The sequence below is a fragment of the Halichoerus grypus genome, chromosome 12 (genome assembly GCF_964656455.1).
Source record: "Halichoerus grypus chromosome 12, mHalGry1.hap1.1, whole genome shotgun sequence".
Taxonomy (NCBI): Eukaryota; Metazoa; Chordata; class Mammalia; order Carnivora; family Phocidae; genus Halichoerus; species Halichoerus grypus.
Genome location: NC_135723.1, coordinates 14,144,850 through 14,162,711, shown reverse-complemented (window position 1 = coordinate 14,162,711; position 17,862 = coordinate 14,144,850). Strand labels below are relative to the sequence as shown.

The window sequence follows — 17,862 nt, the reverse complement described above, 5'->3', positions numbered from 1 at the left end:
TATTACACTGTATGTTAACTAACTGTAAATTAATAAAAACTTGAAAAAGAAAAAAAAAGTTAAAAACATGAAAATATCAGCTACATGTTATAGCTGCATAGCTACATGGTCCAACTTTTTCATTCGCCTTCCAGCAAATAAAACATTATTTGAAAATGCATTAATTCTTCACTGCATTTGAAAAAAGCCTCATTTTATAATCTGCAGGATGTGATTATACCTGCTTTCCATAGTCATTAAGAAGAACATAAAAACTTCAGGGGCGCCTGGGTGGCTCAGTTGGTTAAGCGTCTTACTCTTGGTTTCAGCTCAGGTCATGATCTCGGGGTCCTGGGATTGAGCCCTGCATCGGGCTCTGCACTCAGCAGGGAGTCTGCTTGAGATTCTCTCCTTCTGCTCCTTCCCCCTGCGCTCTCTCTCTCTCTCAAATAAATAAATCTTTTAAAAAAACCATAAAAACTTTATCTAAACACAGAATTAGAGGAATATAAGATATATTTTATACATATAAAATATAATCAGATTTATATTTTGTTTTTTCTTCCTAGCTAACACTTGCTTCCCGGGAAAGAACTGATTACTACTGTCTTAATTTTATTTCCATCTCAATATCAATATACTACATACAAAAATTCAGAGTTAAAAATAAGGCTGTGCTTACCTTAAGCTGTCCAATTTCTTTAAATTTATAAACTTCGTATTCCCAGAGTGCTGCATTTTTCCCAAGAATTTTCTGGCATTTGCTGGCAGTAAAAACATCCCATGGAGAAAGGAAAAAAAAAAAAAAAGAGTAAGTAGACATTTCCTGTATTGGTTTAGATAAATCTCTCATCCCAGAGTTTTGACAAATTTCTATCTCAAGTGCCAATGCACATAAAGGTATTACTAGATAACCACTTGATTGCATATATACAAGGTTGACAGAAATCATGAAAATTATTACAAAATACTTACAAATAAAGATGAATCTCTTTCAGAAGACTATGATTAGGGGCTTTCCCAATGATTATCCTGTTCTGAGTTTCCTACTTATCCAGATGAGCACTGCTGGCTTGGGGACCTTTCTCACCTTGAAGAAATGTCATCATACCCCAAAGTACCCATTTAAACCACTTCTTGAAGGGCTTTAAATAATGGACTACAAAATCAGACTTCAGAAATTTAGGATCCTATCATAGTAGATAATCTGGAGAAATATTTATATATGAATAAAAACTTAATTTACACATCAAAGAAACCGGTCTCGCTAAATCTTAGAAAAGGAGAGGTCGGCCTGGAGGCTACGTTCCCAGGCTGTCCCGCAGTCCTGGAGGCGAGCACTGTGAAGCTCCGGGGGGAGCCACGCACACACACCCACACGACCACTACGTAACATTTACGCTCTTGTCCACCACAGACCCCTGCAAACCTGAAGCCTGAAATCTGGTCACTTCCATTGAATTACCACCCTCTTGCTGGGAGACAACTCTCCTTGAATTATAAGCAGCAGCACTGACTGCCTTCTCAAGGATGCTTGTAGAGTGAACAGCCCTAGAAATGAGAGACACAGATAGTGTTTCCCTCCAGAGCAAAGGGCAGGATTGTTTAGTGTCCAGCATAATGAATATATCACGTTTCTCTGAAGCTGAAGGCAGGCAGGCTCAATGCCCGTTATAAAAGAGTCAGAGACCCTAAACTCAGGGTCCCGCTCCTGTAACACAAGTGACGGTCTGTGCGGCACGTCACCTGGCCAGCTCTGTGTGGCACGTCACCTGGCCAGCTCTGTGTGTCGTGCTGCGGGAACTGGGGCTGTGGGGTCCAGCACAAATGCCAATACTCTGGCTACTACTACTGCTGAGTTGGCCTGCGTCTCTGACCCGGGAGTCTCGTGCCTTCTGCCAACACCCATGTGCTAACTCGTTAGCTTACAAAAAGGGTAAACTCTCAGACTCTTCGTGATTTTTGACATCTTTCTCATTAAATTCTCTTGTTTGGTGAAAATGAGACAGTAGGTGGGTTAAGTAACAAATCCATTCTGTGGTTAAAGTAACTAATACTCAAAAAGTACCCCGTAAGAAAGATTTAAAAAAAAAATGTTGACCTCAGAAAATGGCTTATTTTAGTAAAGTTAACATTTCTCAATTCTATTTATACTAACAAAAAACTGTAAAAATGTCATTATTACCGTGCTGCTATGTCATACTCTCCTTTCTCCACCAGGTGGTTTATATATGCCAAGCCAATATCCTAGGGAAAATTAAATGAAGGAATTTCATAATTAACCAGAACGCCTGCAAAGTTGAGCCTCAGTTCCTAAGCAGCCCATGACATCAGGGTCCTCCTGGCACTACGGGCTAGAACCTGTTTTATACATCTTGATGTGCTGTATGTAATTATGCTCATTTCCTTCTTAAACAGATTTAAATGTACTTGTATTTATATTTTCACAAATTTTAGAATTCACACAAAAATAATGTTCCTACAGTAAAGGCTCCTAACTTGCCCCCAATTAAGACATTTTCTACAAAAGAAATCTGCAATATTAGAAACATGATCCAACAATCTCATGCTGTCACTGGATATAGAATGGCTTCCGGTGCTTTCATCTGTAAGATGTGAGCTACCGGTCTCCTCTGTATCACACCTGCAGAAACGCTGTAACACACACACAACGACAGGACAATCTGCAGAAACGCTGTAACACACACACAACGACAGGACAATCTGCAGAAACGCTGTAACACACACACAACGACAGGACAATCTGCAGAAACGCTGTAACACACACACAACGACAGGACAATCTGCAGAAACGCTGTAACACACACACAATGACAGGACAATCATATTAAAGGGAAATACTCAATCTTAAAGTTAACATTACTGTGAAAATGAGCTAAAAAAACATGTGATTCACACCCATGGGTTTACAGATGAGGAAACGGGTTCGCAGCTTCTGAGCAATGTTCATTTGCTTACGCCACCTCCGTTCCGAGAGGATCGGAGGTGGCCTGGGTCACCGAAGATAAGACAGCTCTTGCCTGATCTCCCCCCAGGACTCTTCTTGTGAAATATTATTTCCAACTAAAAGCATTTTCATGAGCAGCTTAAACTTATTATATATAACAAAACTTGGATTTTAAGTTCTAGTTTATGTACAAAGAAGGTGGTGTGGGATTTCCTCCCGGATGGCAGAAATGGCAGTGGCCCTGGCCCATTTCTCTCTCTGCCTGCCTGGTATGAAATTACGTTGTGCTAGGAGAAAAAGAAAGCTGCAGGAAAATACTAATTGTTCATAGTTTATTAATTTTTTACATAGAAAATCCTATGTAATAATTTCCAATCTGTAGAAACTAGAGTTAAAAAAAGGGTGCCTACCTTTACTTTTCTGCAAACAGACCACATATCACAGTATCTATGGAGTCTCTCTGTCCAGGGTCAGAGAAGACAACGGCTCCTTTGCAGACCCATTTCTCCAACCTTTCTCCTCATGCCAGGCCTCCTGCCCACTGTGGAGCTTATTCTGCCACTCATCCTCTTTCTCTGTCCTCTTTTAACCTCACCCCTATTTTCTCTTTTCCCTTTAGCATAAGCATGCTCAGTGTCTCTCCCACACAAAATACCCACCATCACCAACGACCTTCTCACGACAGACCGGCCCCAGCCGCAGTCTGTACTCCCTTCCACTTCACAGCCAACATGCCACTCTACTGCATCATCTCCTCCTCCCTTTTCACTCCTTACAGCATGTTGAGAATGAATAATATAGAGAAAATTCACTAGTCACTTTCCTATTGCCAAACCCAGTGTACTACCAACTAGCTGAGCTTGTCTGACCTTTGACCTGCTCACTTCAACTACTTCAGCACCTTACTCTGCTTACCCTGAAATGCTCTCCTCTCCCAGCTCTCATGACAACCATCCTCTGACCGTTCAAAAATGGTTTGGACGTGTCATCCCTTGAGTGTTGGCATTCTCAATGGTTCCATTCAAGTTCTCTATTTTCTGAGGCGAGACACTCAACCCATGTGGACTGGTTCAAACTCATGACTTCCAGTCACACCTGTTTGCTGACAAATCTCTGGAATCTATTTCTGAGCCCAGATCTCTTCCCTGAGCTCCACTAGGATGTCCCAGAGATGGCCCAAATCTAATGTGTCAAAACCAGTATTAATCCTCTCACACCTTCCCATCCTGTTCCCCCTGGCATAGTCTCTCTCGCTTTCTCTTTCTCTTAGGGAATGGCAATACAATCCACCAGAGGCCCAAGCCCAAAGACTGGGAGTCACACCAGATTTCTTGCTCTCCTTGCATAAGGAGCCAGTCACCATATCCCACAGAGTCCAGCTGAATGTATCCTCCATCTGTTTTCACCTCTCCATCCTGACTCTGGAGGTCTCATCCTTCCACCTCCATAGCAAGAAGGAAGCCATTCCTGATTGATTCCCATTTCAGCTGGCCTCCCTCTGGCCCCTTTCTCCATCTGAGAATCTTTCTAACTAGCAGATCTGATGAGGCACTGAAAGCACAAACTGGCTTATAGAGGTTCCAAGATGGAGCCACGCTCCTAATTATACATGGCCCTTCAGAGTCTGGCTCTTGCTACCCATATATACTCTCTGCAACTGGCCCACATAACCAAGCAGGCCAAGTGGTTTCACTTCTCTGCACTGCCACATATACTTTTCTATTGGGCGGAATGCCTTCTGCTCCATTTCTAGATAATCCTAATTTACTCTCCACAATTTTGAAGGGGCGGGGGGAGGGGAGAGATGATCTGGTTCCCTTTCCTGCTTTGGGTTCCTGAGTTATTTTTACTTGTATACTCTCTAGACATTAGGCTTTTATGTGGAGTTTTAGAAAAGTTTAAGGTGAGAATTTGTGTTACAACCCCAAATAGCCATAAATACAGTTTTCATCTGTAAACAAGGGTCCTGGACTCACTGATCTCTGAGGACCCTTCACATTCTCTCTGGCTTTCTATATGCACATCCACTGTCACAGTTAGCAAAGAAACGGGCTTTCAGTCACTAAATTTTTCCAGAGTCTAAAATGTAATGAAAATGTTATGTGAGGTCCTAGATTAGTCTCCATAACATAAATGACTCTTATTATGGAGACACTGAAGCAATCTGGTTTTATGAAATGACTCTTGATAAATTTTGTGATAATGTGATTTTACCTATGATTTAAAGAAACTTCCCCACACATAACCAGAAAGCTTTGTATTTAAAGTGCATTTCACAAATCCAAGTTCCAAATTACCTAAAACTGCCTCTTAGGAGGTGTTCAAGTCTCTTGTTTACAAGCAGAAACGGATTCAATAAAATGAAATATTTTGACCCTTGCAGGAGAGTTAGTCTGAAATAAAGTCTCAAAAGGGTAGGAAAAATCTGTTCTTTTCAAATTACTTTCAGTCTCATTATACCTTAATCAAAAGGTAAAGTTATGCTTCAAATAATAAAATTACACACTTACTAGAATCTTATGTCTTTTAATGTTCTTCTGGCTGATTTCAGCTGCCATCAAAGCTTCCTATATTTACAGTATGCATGATAAAAGGAATCAGAAAAGAAGGGAGGGAAAATGAGAGAGAGTGGGAAAGAAAGATATTGAGGTTATAAACACTATATTTATTATGTTTTAAAGTTCTGCACTACATAAATAAAGCCCCATTTTCCCGTGGCTTTTGCTTCAAGCACGGGCGTTTTTAATGTTATGGTTGAATGAACCTCACAGCATTCAAACTCAAACAAAAGCAGTCAACCAAAATGAAGACTTCTCTTATTTCCATTTGAATGCATTTCCACATTAGGATATTGGAATCTCATTTCAGCTACAAATCAAAATACAACAAAATCTCCTAGATTCAAACAAACAAAAAAATTCATCTGTCATTCTAAATCTGCATGACATACATTGACAAAGGAGCACTTTTCCTTTATGAAATGCAAAAAAATAAGCCATATGCAATTAAGATTTTGAAAATCCCTGATTTTACTTTTATTTTGAAAAGTTCATAATTATTACTTTAACACAAATGTTTAAACCATAAAATTACTGGGGCGCCTGGGTGGCTCAGTCAGTTAAGCGTGACTCATGGTTTCAGCTCAGGCCATGATCTCCAGGTCATGGGGTCGAGCCCCGCATTGGGGCTCAGTGCGGAGTCTGCTTGTCCCCTTCCTTCCCCCAACCCTCAAATAAATACATTTTAAATAAATAAATAGATAAATAAATAAAATCTTAAAAAAAAACACATAAAATTATTTACAGAACTACTGGATCTGAAGCAATATGGTAATAACTGAAATATAAACTTTTTGTATCAATACCTGGACTCCAGTTTGTACACGAAAAACATTTTTCCCCCAAATCCTTTCAGGGGGTCACAAACTTAAAGCAATATATAAGTGGATTAGTTTTTGTTTGTTTTTAGCTAATTATTAGCATATAAGCCCATCCAGAGAGTTTCTCTAACCAAACCAACATAATACTGCCTTTTCAAGCTTTTGAAGTCAGAAAGTTTTCGTTTTTAAAAAAGAAAAGCTCGGGGCACCTGGGTGGCTCAGTCGTTAAGCGTCTGCCTTCGGCTCAGGTCATGATCCCAGGGTCCTGGGATCGAGCCCCGCATTGGGCTCCCTGCTCAGCGGGGAGTCTGCTTCTCCCTCTCCCACTCCCCCCTGCTTGTGTTCCCTCTCTTGCTGTGTCTCTATCAAATAAAAAATCTTTAAAAATAAATAAATAAATAAATAAATAAATAAAAGAAAAAAGAAAAGCTCATCATGGGACATTTTTCTATTCAAATCAGTCTGATTCAAGACTCAATGGAGTGGACAACATCATTCTATCTAAAAAGTAGTTCAAATGAATATGGGTTCAGTGAATAATAACTTCATAGCTTAACTTTACACATGAAATTTGCACAAATGAATGGTACCACTAAAATATATGAGACAATTCTGAAATACTAGCTCCATTTTATTTTTCCCAAAAAGCCACAAAACAAACACTCAGATAGGCTGGATCAAACCCACTCCGCTCCCTCTACCACGACCTCCTGCTCCACTGAACAGTAAAGCCAGTTAACCCCCTTGTAATCTTTTCCCCCCTAATTTCTGAAAAGGGTATTGGAAAGTTATTAGCCTCCTATATATTTTTAGCTTAGGGCATTCTAATTCACCTACACAAAAGATTTATTACAGAAACCTTTTATCCTCTGTTACAGATGTGTAAATACTTTAAAGAAAGCAAAATCAAAACTACCTCGTATTTCTTCTTTTCAAGGAGCCAATCGATGTGGTCATCTTGGTCTCGTTCCTTGGCTACCACAACATCTCTTGGACTCACGATGTAAAAGAGCGATTCCCCTTCAGAGTACTCTAGAGGTGAGGGAAGAAAGGAACAGTGTGGGCGACTCAGCAGTAGAAACCTGGGCCGTGGTTTCAGAGACTTGGTTAGGTAACCCAACTCCAGAGGGAACAGAAAACCTGCCTACCTTTGGAGCAAGTGTGTTTGGCTCTGTTTGAAGGTGGGAGTGCTTTAAAAAACATTTACATGTAAAATTATTCAAAAAAAAAAGAAGGGAGGGAAGGAAGGAATACCAAAAAACTTAAAACAAAGTAAGGTAGGTTTATAATTCTGTGTTTAACACATTAACATCGTGACCTCGACTGAAAGATGATGATCAAAATTCTCCGCGTCTCTGGTGTATCAGAATTCATCTTGTGTATATAAACTTAATTTATGGCCATTTACAACACTGTTCTATTTTAACAGAACAATTACACCCCACAGTTGGCGATAAATGTTTCTTCCTCATCAAGGTCAAGGCCATCTACAGCATAAATGACAGATGCCCCAAGCCCTGGGGACATAATCTATCATTCCAGCATGTTGTGCACAATGCCGATCGTGAGGGTTTCCTGCAGAATTCAATTATACAACCTGTTCTGAAGGGTTTCTAAGTGTGCAGCGGAGTTTGCTCTGAGCAAAATACCTAGCTCAGACACTTCCAGTTGTGAGTCACATTTGCTTTTTGCCAAGTCCAGAATAGACTCACACATTTCTCAACTGATTAGGGGCCACATATAAGAAAGCTCTGACTGGGGCGCCTGGGTGGCTCAGTTGGTTGGGCGACTGCCTTCGGCTCAGGTCATGATCCTGGAGTCCCTGGATCGAGTCCCGCATCGGGCTCCCTGCTCGGCGGGGAGCCTGCTTCTCCCTCTGACCCTCCCCCCTCTCATGTACTCTCTCTCTCATTCTGTCTCAAATAAATAAATAAAAATCTTTAAAATAAAAAAAAAAAAAAAAAAAAAAAAAAAAAAAGAAAGCTCTGACTGTATACAATATTTCTTCGTTTCCTTTGGCCAAAATGAAAACTGAAAATATTCTGAAAACATGTCAATTGTTTTGGAAGCAGGAAAGAATTTCTAAAAAAAAAAAAAAAAGCTTAGGCTGTTCTACTTTCATCAATGTGTTTTTATTTATTTATTTAAAAGATTTTATTTATTTTTTGACAGAGAGAAAGCGAGAGAGGGAACATAAGCAGGGAGGGTGGGAGAGGGAGAAGCAGGCTTCCTGTGGAGCAGGGAGCCCAATGTGGGGCTCGATCCCAGGACCCTAGGATCATGACCTGAGCCGAAGGCAGATGTTTAACAACTGAGCCACCCAGGTGCCCCACCATCATCAATGTATTTTTAAAGGATATGAGGACACTCGAGCACAGAGGCCCCAGTATGACCAAACAGCAGTGGTTCGCCCTTTATTTCTGGGCAGTGACCAGTGCATTCATTCATCCACTCTACAAATATTCAGTGAACACCGAGTATTTGTCAGGCACTCTTCCAGGCTCTGGGCATTTGGTCACAAACAGAAAGAGGACTTCTCTGCCATTCCAGAGCATACTTTCCAGATACATAAAGTCGGGAGTCGTATGGCAACCACAGAATCATGCTGCCCGACGTCAATGTAAGTGTCACACTAATCAGGACAACAGACAAAATCTGAGAACAAAGACCATGGAGCCTACTCACCTCGGTACTGGCCCCAGGCCTACCCGTCCCGTCTGCTGTGTGAGCTCAAGCACATTCTTCAATATGTCTGGGCCTAGGGCCCTCATCTTCGACACGAGAGGTCTGCCCAGGTAGTCTCTACGACCCTTGCAGCCCCTCAATTTAAATTCCTGGTTGTGCTAATCACACGAAAGGGAAAAAAACCCACAAGTATAAGAAATAACATGAGCCAGAGCCTTGGTCTCTCACCTAAATGATAATCTCTACACTCATTCTCCTGAAAGCCTCTCACGGTCAGAGCATCGGAAGAGATCTCTTCACAGGTTTCAGAGAGTGGCTGGATGATATCCAGTCTCGGCCTGGCACAGTATTCTCTTTCCTGGGGGGAAAAGAGAGGGAAAGGCGTGTTCTCATTATGTTTGTAGAACCTGTACAAATTCGTTCCAGTCATAATTAAGTGCACTGGCTTCATAACTTGGGCAGATGTGAGCCCTTCGAACCACCTGCATGGACAGCCTCATCACACTGTATTTCCTGACCTTTTGTGTGACATCAACAGGACAGGCGCTACTGAGCCCCTGCAGCCGTCCGCCACTCAGCTCCAGGGCACGGCCACCGCACACTTCCGCAACTGGCTTACGTCTCTTCCTCACCAACGTGAGAAAGGGTAAAAATAACATTACAAGCTGCCAAACCACTACCGGTAAGCTTACTGGTGATGCTGAAAAGCCACACAGACTGAGAGCTACGTCGACAACAGAGCACGCTGAGAAGGCAATGGTCGCCACGGGCACCACCCAGCGTGACAGGCAGGAGTCACTGGCGGCTAGCGCAACCGAGAAGCCGAGTCTTTAATTTTATTTCTTTTTCATTAATTAAAATTTAGATAGCCACATATGGTTAATGACCATAGTTTTGAACAGTGCAGTTCTAGGTCAAGAGAGAAGCGGGAAGGAGAGTTTTTTTAGGGCCGATGCAGTTCCACTAATCTAGAAGGTGATGAGACGCAGACTGTTCTCACTGAGCTCTTTTTTTTTTTTTAATATTTTATTTATTTGACACAGAGAGACACGGCGAGAGAGGGAACACAAGCAGGGGGAGTGGGAGAGGGAGAAGCAGGCTTCCCGCTGAGCAGGGAATCAAGCTGCGGGGCTTGATCCCAGGACCCCGGGATCATGACCTGAGCCAAAGGCAGACACTTAACGACTGAGCCACCCAGGCGCCCCTCTCACTGAGCTCTTAAATGACCCCTTGGAGAATATTATTGCTCCGAATATCACAGATGAAGGAACTGGGGATCAAAAACTCTACTAAGGTCAAAGTCACGCAACTAAATGGTGACACCGCAACTTGTGGAAAAACTGGGACTTATGGGTGAATCTTGAAGTCAAGTTTGTTTCACTTTGAAAGTTTGTGCTTTTGGAGCATTCAGCATGCAGGCATAAAACACACAACCTGAGTGTTTTCCAAAGCAGCAAGACCTGTAGCTGTGTGGCCCCGGCAGAGAGACCCCAGAGGAAGGGGACAGTGTGAGACAAATCGGGGCTTCCCCAACTCCCCATGTTCCCCGAAGAACACTGTAAGCCTCAAAGAGTACTCTGATCCATTTTGTTAGGTTAACTGAGAAGCAACTGCATTAGCTTTGCGTCTCATACGTTTTAAAACCTTCCAAAAATAAAATAGCAACTATAAAAGATCAACTAGTAGAGAGAAAAAAATAGCGAATATATAGCATAATTTTTCCCATCTGTGGAAAAATGAGAAATATCTCAATTTTGAAACAATGGGGAAAAATGGAAAGACTTGAATATTTAAAAAATTAACTGCTATAACAATGACAAAAAAACCACAAAATTAGAATAGCAAGGATAGAAAAAAATATTTGAAGCAAATATTTTTTTGAAGTTCTATTTTTATTTTTTTAATTTAATTTTATTATGTTATGTTAGTCACCATACATTAGTCTTTGATGTAGTGATCCACGATTCATTGTTTTCGTATAACACCCAGTGCTCCATGCAGTACGTGCCCTCCTTAATACCCATCACTGGGCTAACCCATTCCCTCACCCTCCTCCCCTCTAAAACCCTCAGTTTGTTTCTCAGAGTCCATAGTCTCTCATGGCTCATCTCTCCCTCCGCTTTCCCCCCCTTCATTTTTCCCTTCCTTCTCCTAATATCCTCCATGCTATTCCTTATGTTCCACAAATAAGTGAAACCATATGATAATTGACTTTCTCTGTAAAGCAAATAATATTAAGAGAAAACTGCATTGCTTGGTCACATAAACAGCTCCTTGAGATGCATTGAGATGCATAAGGAAACCATCGGTGATGTGATTCATCTTGTTACTTCACAACCTTTGCTCAGTGGTCAAGCAGCCCTGCTTATCTGTGAACTTCCCAAGAGCGAGAATTTGGTAGTATTGTTGGGTCTCTGGTCCCCAGTGCTTATTAGCATGACTCTGGATACGCATATGCTTTATTAATGGATGAAAGAGAAACAAACGTTAGGGGGAACAGCTTAATAAATCTCGATGAAATAGTTCACAACCAGTATAAATGACAATGACAGGAAAATACACAGCCACATGGAGAGAGAACAGAATAAGGTTCATAAAAATCGGCAACACAGAAGAGCGAGTCACCACGACGGCAACTGTGCGGACACATGCACGGATGTGACAGGTGTAAGGGAGAACATCCTGGGGGAGGATATGCAGCATATAAAGTTTTTTGTGTGTTTTTTTTTTTTTTAAAGATTTTGTTTATTTATTTGACAGAGAGAGACACAGGAAGAGAGGGAACACAAGCAGGGAAGTGGGAGAGGGAGAAGCAGGCTTCCCGCCGAGCAGGGAGCCTGATTCAGGGTCGATCCCAGGACCCTGGGACCATGACCTCTCGAGCCAAAGGCAGACGTTTAAGGACTGAGCCACCCCGGTGCCACCTAAAGACAAGTTTTGTTTAATGTTGTAGATACACTGTCTTTTCCATATGAAAAAAGAAGAAGAGGGGAGTGGCTTGGACCCGCGCTTGCTTTACTCCTTTTGTCTTAATTTTATCAGCTTACTCCGTGTTTAAGGATCGAAGGTATACTTTGGTGTCATATAAAATAGCTACGTGCGCTGGCACACACATTCGTGAGTCCTCCCCGAGTCCCTCACACCTCTTCCTCTGAAAAAATTCCATTTTTTTTTTCAATTCTGTTTTCTAATTTGCTCTATGAGGTCAGCCTTTCTTTGGTCTTTACTTCTTTATAATACTCTCATTTATTAACAAAGGTTTCCCTGCTTCCTTTCTTTTTTTTACTCAGTTGTTTATGAGGCTTTCCCTTTTTCATTTGACTGCTTCTTTCGTATGTCTTTCAATCACATTCTCAACCCACCCCACCTCCCTCATCAGAAAGCACTGTATTTACTCCCTCGGGAGCCACTGCTTTTCTTTATTTTCAAAAAAATAAATAAAATAATAAAGTGATGTCCTGCAACAGGGCGAGAAGCCAGCCCTATTGATTTTAGTCGCTCTGAGTATTCACTTAAGTCTCCAGCATCCCATTGCCTAGCAACATGGGCGCCCAGAGCCTCAGGTTACTATAGCGATGACTTCCCACTGCAAGTGCTCACTCAGAGAAATGCTCAAGAGCAGGTACCACTTCAAAACTGGGGCTCCCAGGGTCCCCCCCATTTTATTCCTAGCCAATTGAAAAGGGGGAAAAAAAGGAGAGGATACAGATAAGGAGAGCCCTACTTACTGTAAAGGGCTAGACAATCAATTTGCAATTTCTTTTATATACAGCATCTAAGAGAAAATCCTAATAAGCTCTCCTTGTTTATGCCTTGAAGCCACCCATAACCCCCCTTCCTGGCAGAAGCCCTGGACTCTAACAGTGAAGACAAGCTGGGAATGGGGCCCATCTAGGCTTCAAAGGAAGACCGAGTGGCTCCACTGGACATGCCCTCCACTGGATCACAAACACAGGCTTCGCTCCAAAGTCACGTACAACGAACGAAATTTGGGTTCTCTGATGCTTTCTATTGGCCATGCGCTTCACACCCTCATTTGCATTGATAACTGAGACTTTGCCACAACCTATTTCAAAGCAAAAATCAGTCGGCCACTGGGAAGTAAGCAAATCTGTCTGGACCACAGGAAATAATGAAGTGCCCTTTCCGTAATTCCCTCTGACCACAGGGGCCCCTCTTGTTGCGGCAGATCAACTTCATTGCTGTCATTTCTGCTAATGCACAGTGTCAGCTTAGTTTCTTCGCCCTTCAGCAAAAGGAATCCTTCATTCCTTTCGACAAAAATACCGAGAGATGGAAAAAAGAGAAAAAAAAAAATGACTCCCCTTGGCTCGGCAAAGGGAACAAAGGCACGCAATGAGTGGAGCTTCTGCAAGGTAAATATATAATCTCCGCCGACCTTCTTTTATAGGTCAGGAAGTTCTGCTCAGACTACAGCACAGCCCTTTCATGGGCAACCTGATCTGGCTACAATGCTGAAAAATGAACCCACACTTCCCTTTGCATTTGGGGTATAAAAAAAAAAAATTACCGTTTTTTCCGACACCTCCTTCACATAGGAAAGAACAACAAGCTGATCACAGAGAGGTGCAAGTCCACTGATGTAGAATTCAGTTTCAAACTGAGACACTGCAAACAAAAGGGATAGGAGATTCAGTGTTAACAGGAGCAAAAAGCAGCCCCCCCAAGGAAAGGACACATCGACTACGAATGCTGGGTGGATTTACCGTAGAAATCTAACATAAAGGGGGCGTGGATAAACGCACTTTTTTGACAATAATGAAAGGCCAGAAAAGGATATCCGGGAACTCAAACTTGAAATTTACCATCACCGTCAAAAGCAAGCCTGACAATAACAGCAGCCTGAATGGTCACACATGACACTGTGACCAGCTAGTTTAAGAATGACATAGTTAAATCCCATGAAGACACTTTAAAACCCAGAAAACCCAATGTAAACTAATATTAACAGCAATAGTATTTTTTTAAAATGCCTTAGGTTTTTCACAATTAAGGTATTATAGTGATCCAAAGGTGACAAGGAACGCTGTTTGTAATTATGAAACTATTGTTCCTTTTTAAAAATAAACATTTTATTTGAAGACTGAAGAAGTAAAAAAAAAAAAAAAAAAAGTGTGTTAATACAGATTACATTGTGATGAAAGACTACTATTTCCTAAGTGAAATAAAGGTCAGAGAAAATAAGAAATTTCTTTCTTTTTAAAGGCATTTAAAATTCAAAACCAGTGCATCACTTAAGAAGTATATGGATTTAATTACAATGGAGTTCACAGACCCAATAGAAAGCTCAGTGGTAGAAGTACTAATATTGCTAACAGCGTGATTCTAATAATTAGCTGCTGTAAAAAATTTGTAATAAATGACTTTTGCTTTAAGCAACTCAGTTTGGGAGTGGTTTGTTACACAGCAAAGCTAGCTGATACAGTACTGGTGGGGGCAGAGACCCTTCTAGGAGTCATGCACTGCCCTTACAGATTCATTTGGAAACAGACCCTCATTTGGACCCACCGCATTTTCTAAGAGTTTCCTGACTTAGACCCTCTCCACAGTTTCTGGTATTAGTTTCAGCTTCAGATTCAGTTAAGTTTTGTGCTATAGTCTAAGATTTTATTTATTTATTTATTTATTTATTTATTTATTTATTTATTTATTTGAGAGAGGGAGTGCATGCAGAGCAGGAAGAGCAGAGGAGGAGGGGGAGGGGGAAAGAATCTCAAAGAGACTCCATGCTGAGCGTGGAGCCCAATGTGGGGCCTTGATCTCAAGACCTTGAGATCACAACCTGAGCTGAAACCAAGAGCCGGACGCTTAACCAACTGAGCCACTCAGGCGCCCCAGATTCAGTTAAGTTCTATGATGAAACTGCTCTTCTCTCCAAACTAGGGGAAGTCAGTGTAGCATATTAGAAAAAATATTTAATGTAGCAGCACCTGGGTGGCTCAGTCGGTTAAGTGTCTGCCTTCGACTCAAGTCATGATCTCAGGGACCTAGTATCAAGCCCTGCATCAGGCCACCTGCTCAGTGGGGAGTCACTTCTCCCTCTGCCCCTCCCCCCAACTCTTGCTCGCTCTCTCTCAAATAAATAAATAAAATCTTAAAAAAAAAAAAAGAAAATATTTAATGTAGAGTCAGGAAATCTGGGTTATAACTTCCAGTTATAAGTCGAACTTGGAAAAGACATTTAACTTCTGCAGGTATAACTTTTCCCATCTATAAAATAATGGAATCAGAGTAGAAATAAAACCCCTAACACAGATGAAATAAGGGGCTACTGAATTTTTCTTCTGCCTCTTCTCCACTTCCTTGTAGATCCCTTAGTGTTGCTTGTCTCTGCCTATCTTTAATGCCAACTTCTTATACAACTGTTTTCACAATTTAATTTTCACACCAAAATGAAATTGAGGTTGACCAAAAAAGTTACTAAATGGTAACAAAAACATTAAAAAGGTAGTATTTCTTATGCTTTGTCCTTGGTTAGATCACATAGGTGGTCATGGTGCCCTGTTAAGAACCAAAGAGTGGAACTCCAAAGGCAGGTGCTCTGGTCCCAGCACTGCCACTAGCACTGTTCCTCAGTCTTCGTGAGCTCGAACTGAATATTTTTATCCAGGCACTTAAAACTACTTTTGGTAAAATGGTAATGAATGGTAATGTGATACATGTTCACATGAAGTGTGTATGCAGACAACCACCTCCACCATGGCCACACGTACAGATGAGCACATCCAGTGTAGCCAGGCACGGAAGGTTCTAGAGAAGCTCCCACAGAGGGAGCTGTACACAGGGGAGGGGGGTAGGGAAGGGACAGGGGAGGGCTGGAATGTACAGATGCTACTGAACAGTATGGGGCCATGGAGGACCCAGTGATCAAAGAGGTGGCAGTTTTGCATTCTAGAAGGCACACCGGCACACTAACCAGAGGTTCTGATTGCCATCACTCCTGAGGTGGTTAAACCCCATTCGGTAGAAATGGACTTGAGTTCTCTTTTACTAAGTAACATTTCATCATTGAAATGCTATACATACAGTTCAATCAACAATCAATCAACCAACCAGAGATGCCACAGATTCATGGGAGTCACAAGGAAGATTTGATGTGCTCGTCTACCACAGGCACCTGGGGGAGAACATCATCTGGCCAGTGGTGGGTGAACAACGTACTCTCCCCATTCAGGATGCCAAATATACGGCCTAAGCTCCCACTGACAAGGAGGATCAATGTCTCTCCTACAGGTAACCCAGTATACATCAAGCCTTGGTTTCTATGAATGAGCTGTAAGGAACAGAACAGAGAAGCCAGAAAATAATTCTATCCGAATCTTCCCTGCTCCACATTCTTATTTCCCAGTCCACAATAGCTTCCACAAATAAGACAGAAAATCTCCTGTTCTCTAATTAAGAACGATAGAAAATCTAATGTGTTCTTAAAGAAAACAAGGGAAAATGTGGAGAACCACATAGCTATTTCACTTCTCAATTCCAGACACTGTAATAAATGCTTTTGTTAAGTACTAGATCTTACCAGACTTCACTGAGAATTAGTAATAATTTAGGCAGACAATGTGAAGTGGCTAAATTATAAACTAACTGGAAAAATGCTATTTATGAAGAAAAGATGTCGCATATAAAAAGAGTGTCAAGATTAGTGTCAAGAGAAGGAAATGTGGCATAGTAATATTTATTCTCCTGAAGCACATGCATAAATGATGTAAAAGTTTATGGGCTGATTTTGTAAAATACCTTCAAATAATTACGGGGCTTTCTATTTCAAATTTTCAAAGGACCGGCGGACGTTTCGGTTAATTTATTTTCCCCAACATTCTCTTCTTTTCCACGTATCAATGATTTTAGTCATCTTAATGAAGATTACTTGTTTTTCCCTAAAGGAGAACTAGTTTAAAAACACATAGTTTATAGGTCTATTACCACAGAAGCTCATCTTTAAACTGGTTATCTGGAACAGATAAATCACAAAGAAAACAAAGACAAACTCAGTTGGAGAGCACTAAAACAAACCATAAGGTAAAAGCTGAAGAGAGGGAAGAAAAAGGAGAATGCCATTTCCAGAGGGAGCCCAAGCCAGCAGCTATACTTCAGGATCTACAGAGTGCGGTGATGGCTCCCTGGCCCTGCAGGGGGCGCTGTGCTATGAGTAGGATAGACATGGCAAGGGGGTGCTGGTCAGGACTGAGGCACAGCCTTCTACCTCCACAGATGCAAGCGGTGCTGTGCTCTGGCTTATTCTGGGGGGTAAGCGTTCCTTGAAACACGAAAAGAAAGTATTCAAGGAAAAAGACAAAAAAGAGAGATTCCAAGCATATTGAGAGAAAGAGAAAGTTTCAAAAGGACTCTTCATAGGAAAAATCTATTCGGGGAGGTCCTTTGGACGCAGAATGGGGGACCCTGATACAGAAGGGAGTTTGTGGAGTTCTAGATTCACACTGTCCAACAGACTATTAACGCAAGCCAAAGAGACAATTTGCATATGCAATTTTAAATTTTCTAGTAGCCATATTAAAAAGAGGTAAAATTTTAAAAATATATTTAACACAACGTATCTAAAATGTTTTCAACATGTGACAACATAAAAAATTAAGGAGACGATTTACTTCTTATCTTCATACTAGGTCTTTAGAATCCTGTATGCCGTGCAGCTCAATTCACACCTGCCACTCTGCAAGGACTCCAAGTGGCCAGTGGCCTCTGCACTGGGCAGCGGAGATCGAGATGCCCAACAGATTGTCTTGAAAGTCCAGTAATTGTACTCAAATATATCTTGATGGTGCTCATCGTGGGTCACTCTTTTCAGATACAGAGGGGTATACTTTTA

The 17,862-nt window shown here is 41.4% G+C and overlaps 1 protein-coding gene across 1 annotated transcript in view; it reads right to left on the bottom strand.

The window, feature by feature from the left end:
- The window catches only part of VPS41 (VPS41 subunit of HOPS complex), a 142,552-nt gene that overhangs the window by 39,991 nt on the left and 84,699 nt on the right, over positions 1–17,862 (bottom strand). Inside the window, exons 9-14 of the mRNA XM_078059868.1 lie at positions 13,543–13,640; positions 9,240–9,369; positions 7,243–7,358; positions 5,458–5,514; positions 2,165–2,226; positions 662–743 (exon numbers count right to left, since the gene is read on the bottom strand). Of these exons, the coding sequence (XP_077915994.1) occupies positions 662–743; positions 2,165–2,226; positions 5,458–5,514; positions 7,243–7,358; positions 9,240–9,369; positions 13,543–13,640 (545 nt within the window). The remainder of the gene's footprint in view (positions 1–661; positions 744–2,164; positions 2,227–5,457; positions 5,515–7,242; positions 7,359–9,239; positions 9,370–13,542; positions 13,641–17,862) is intronic.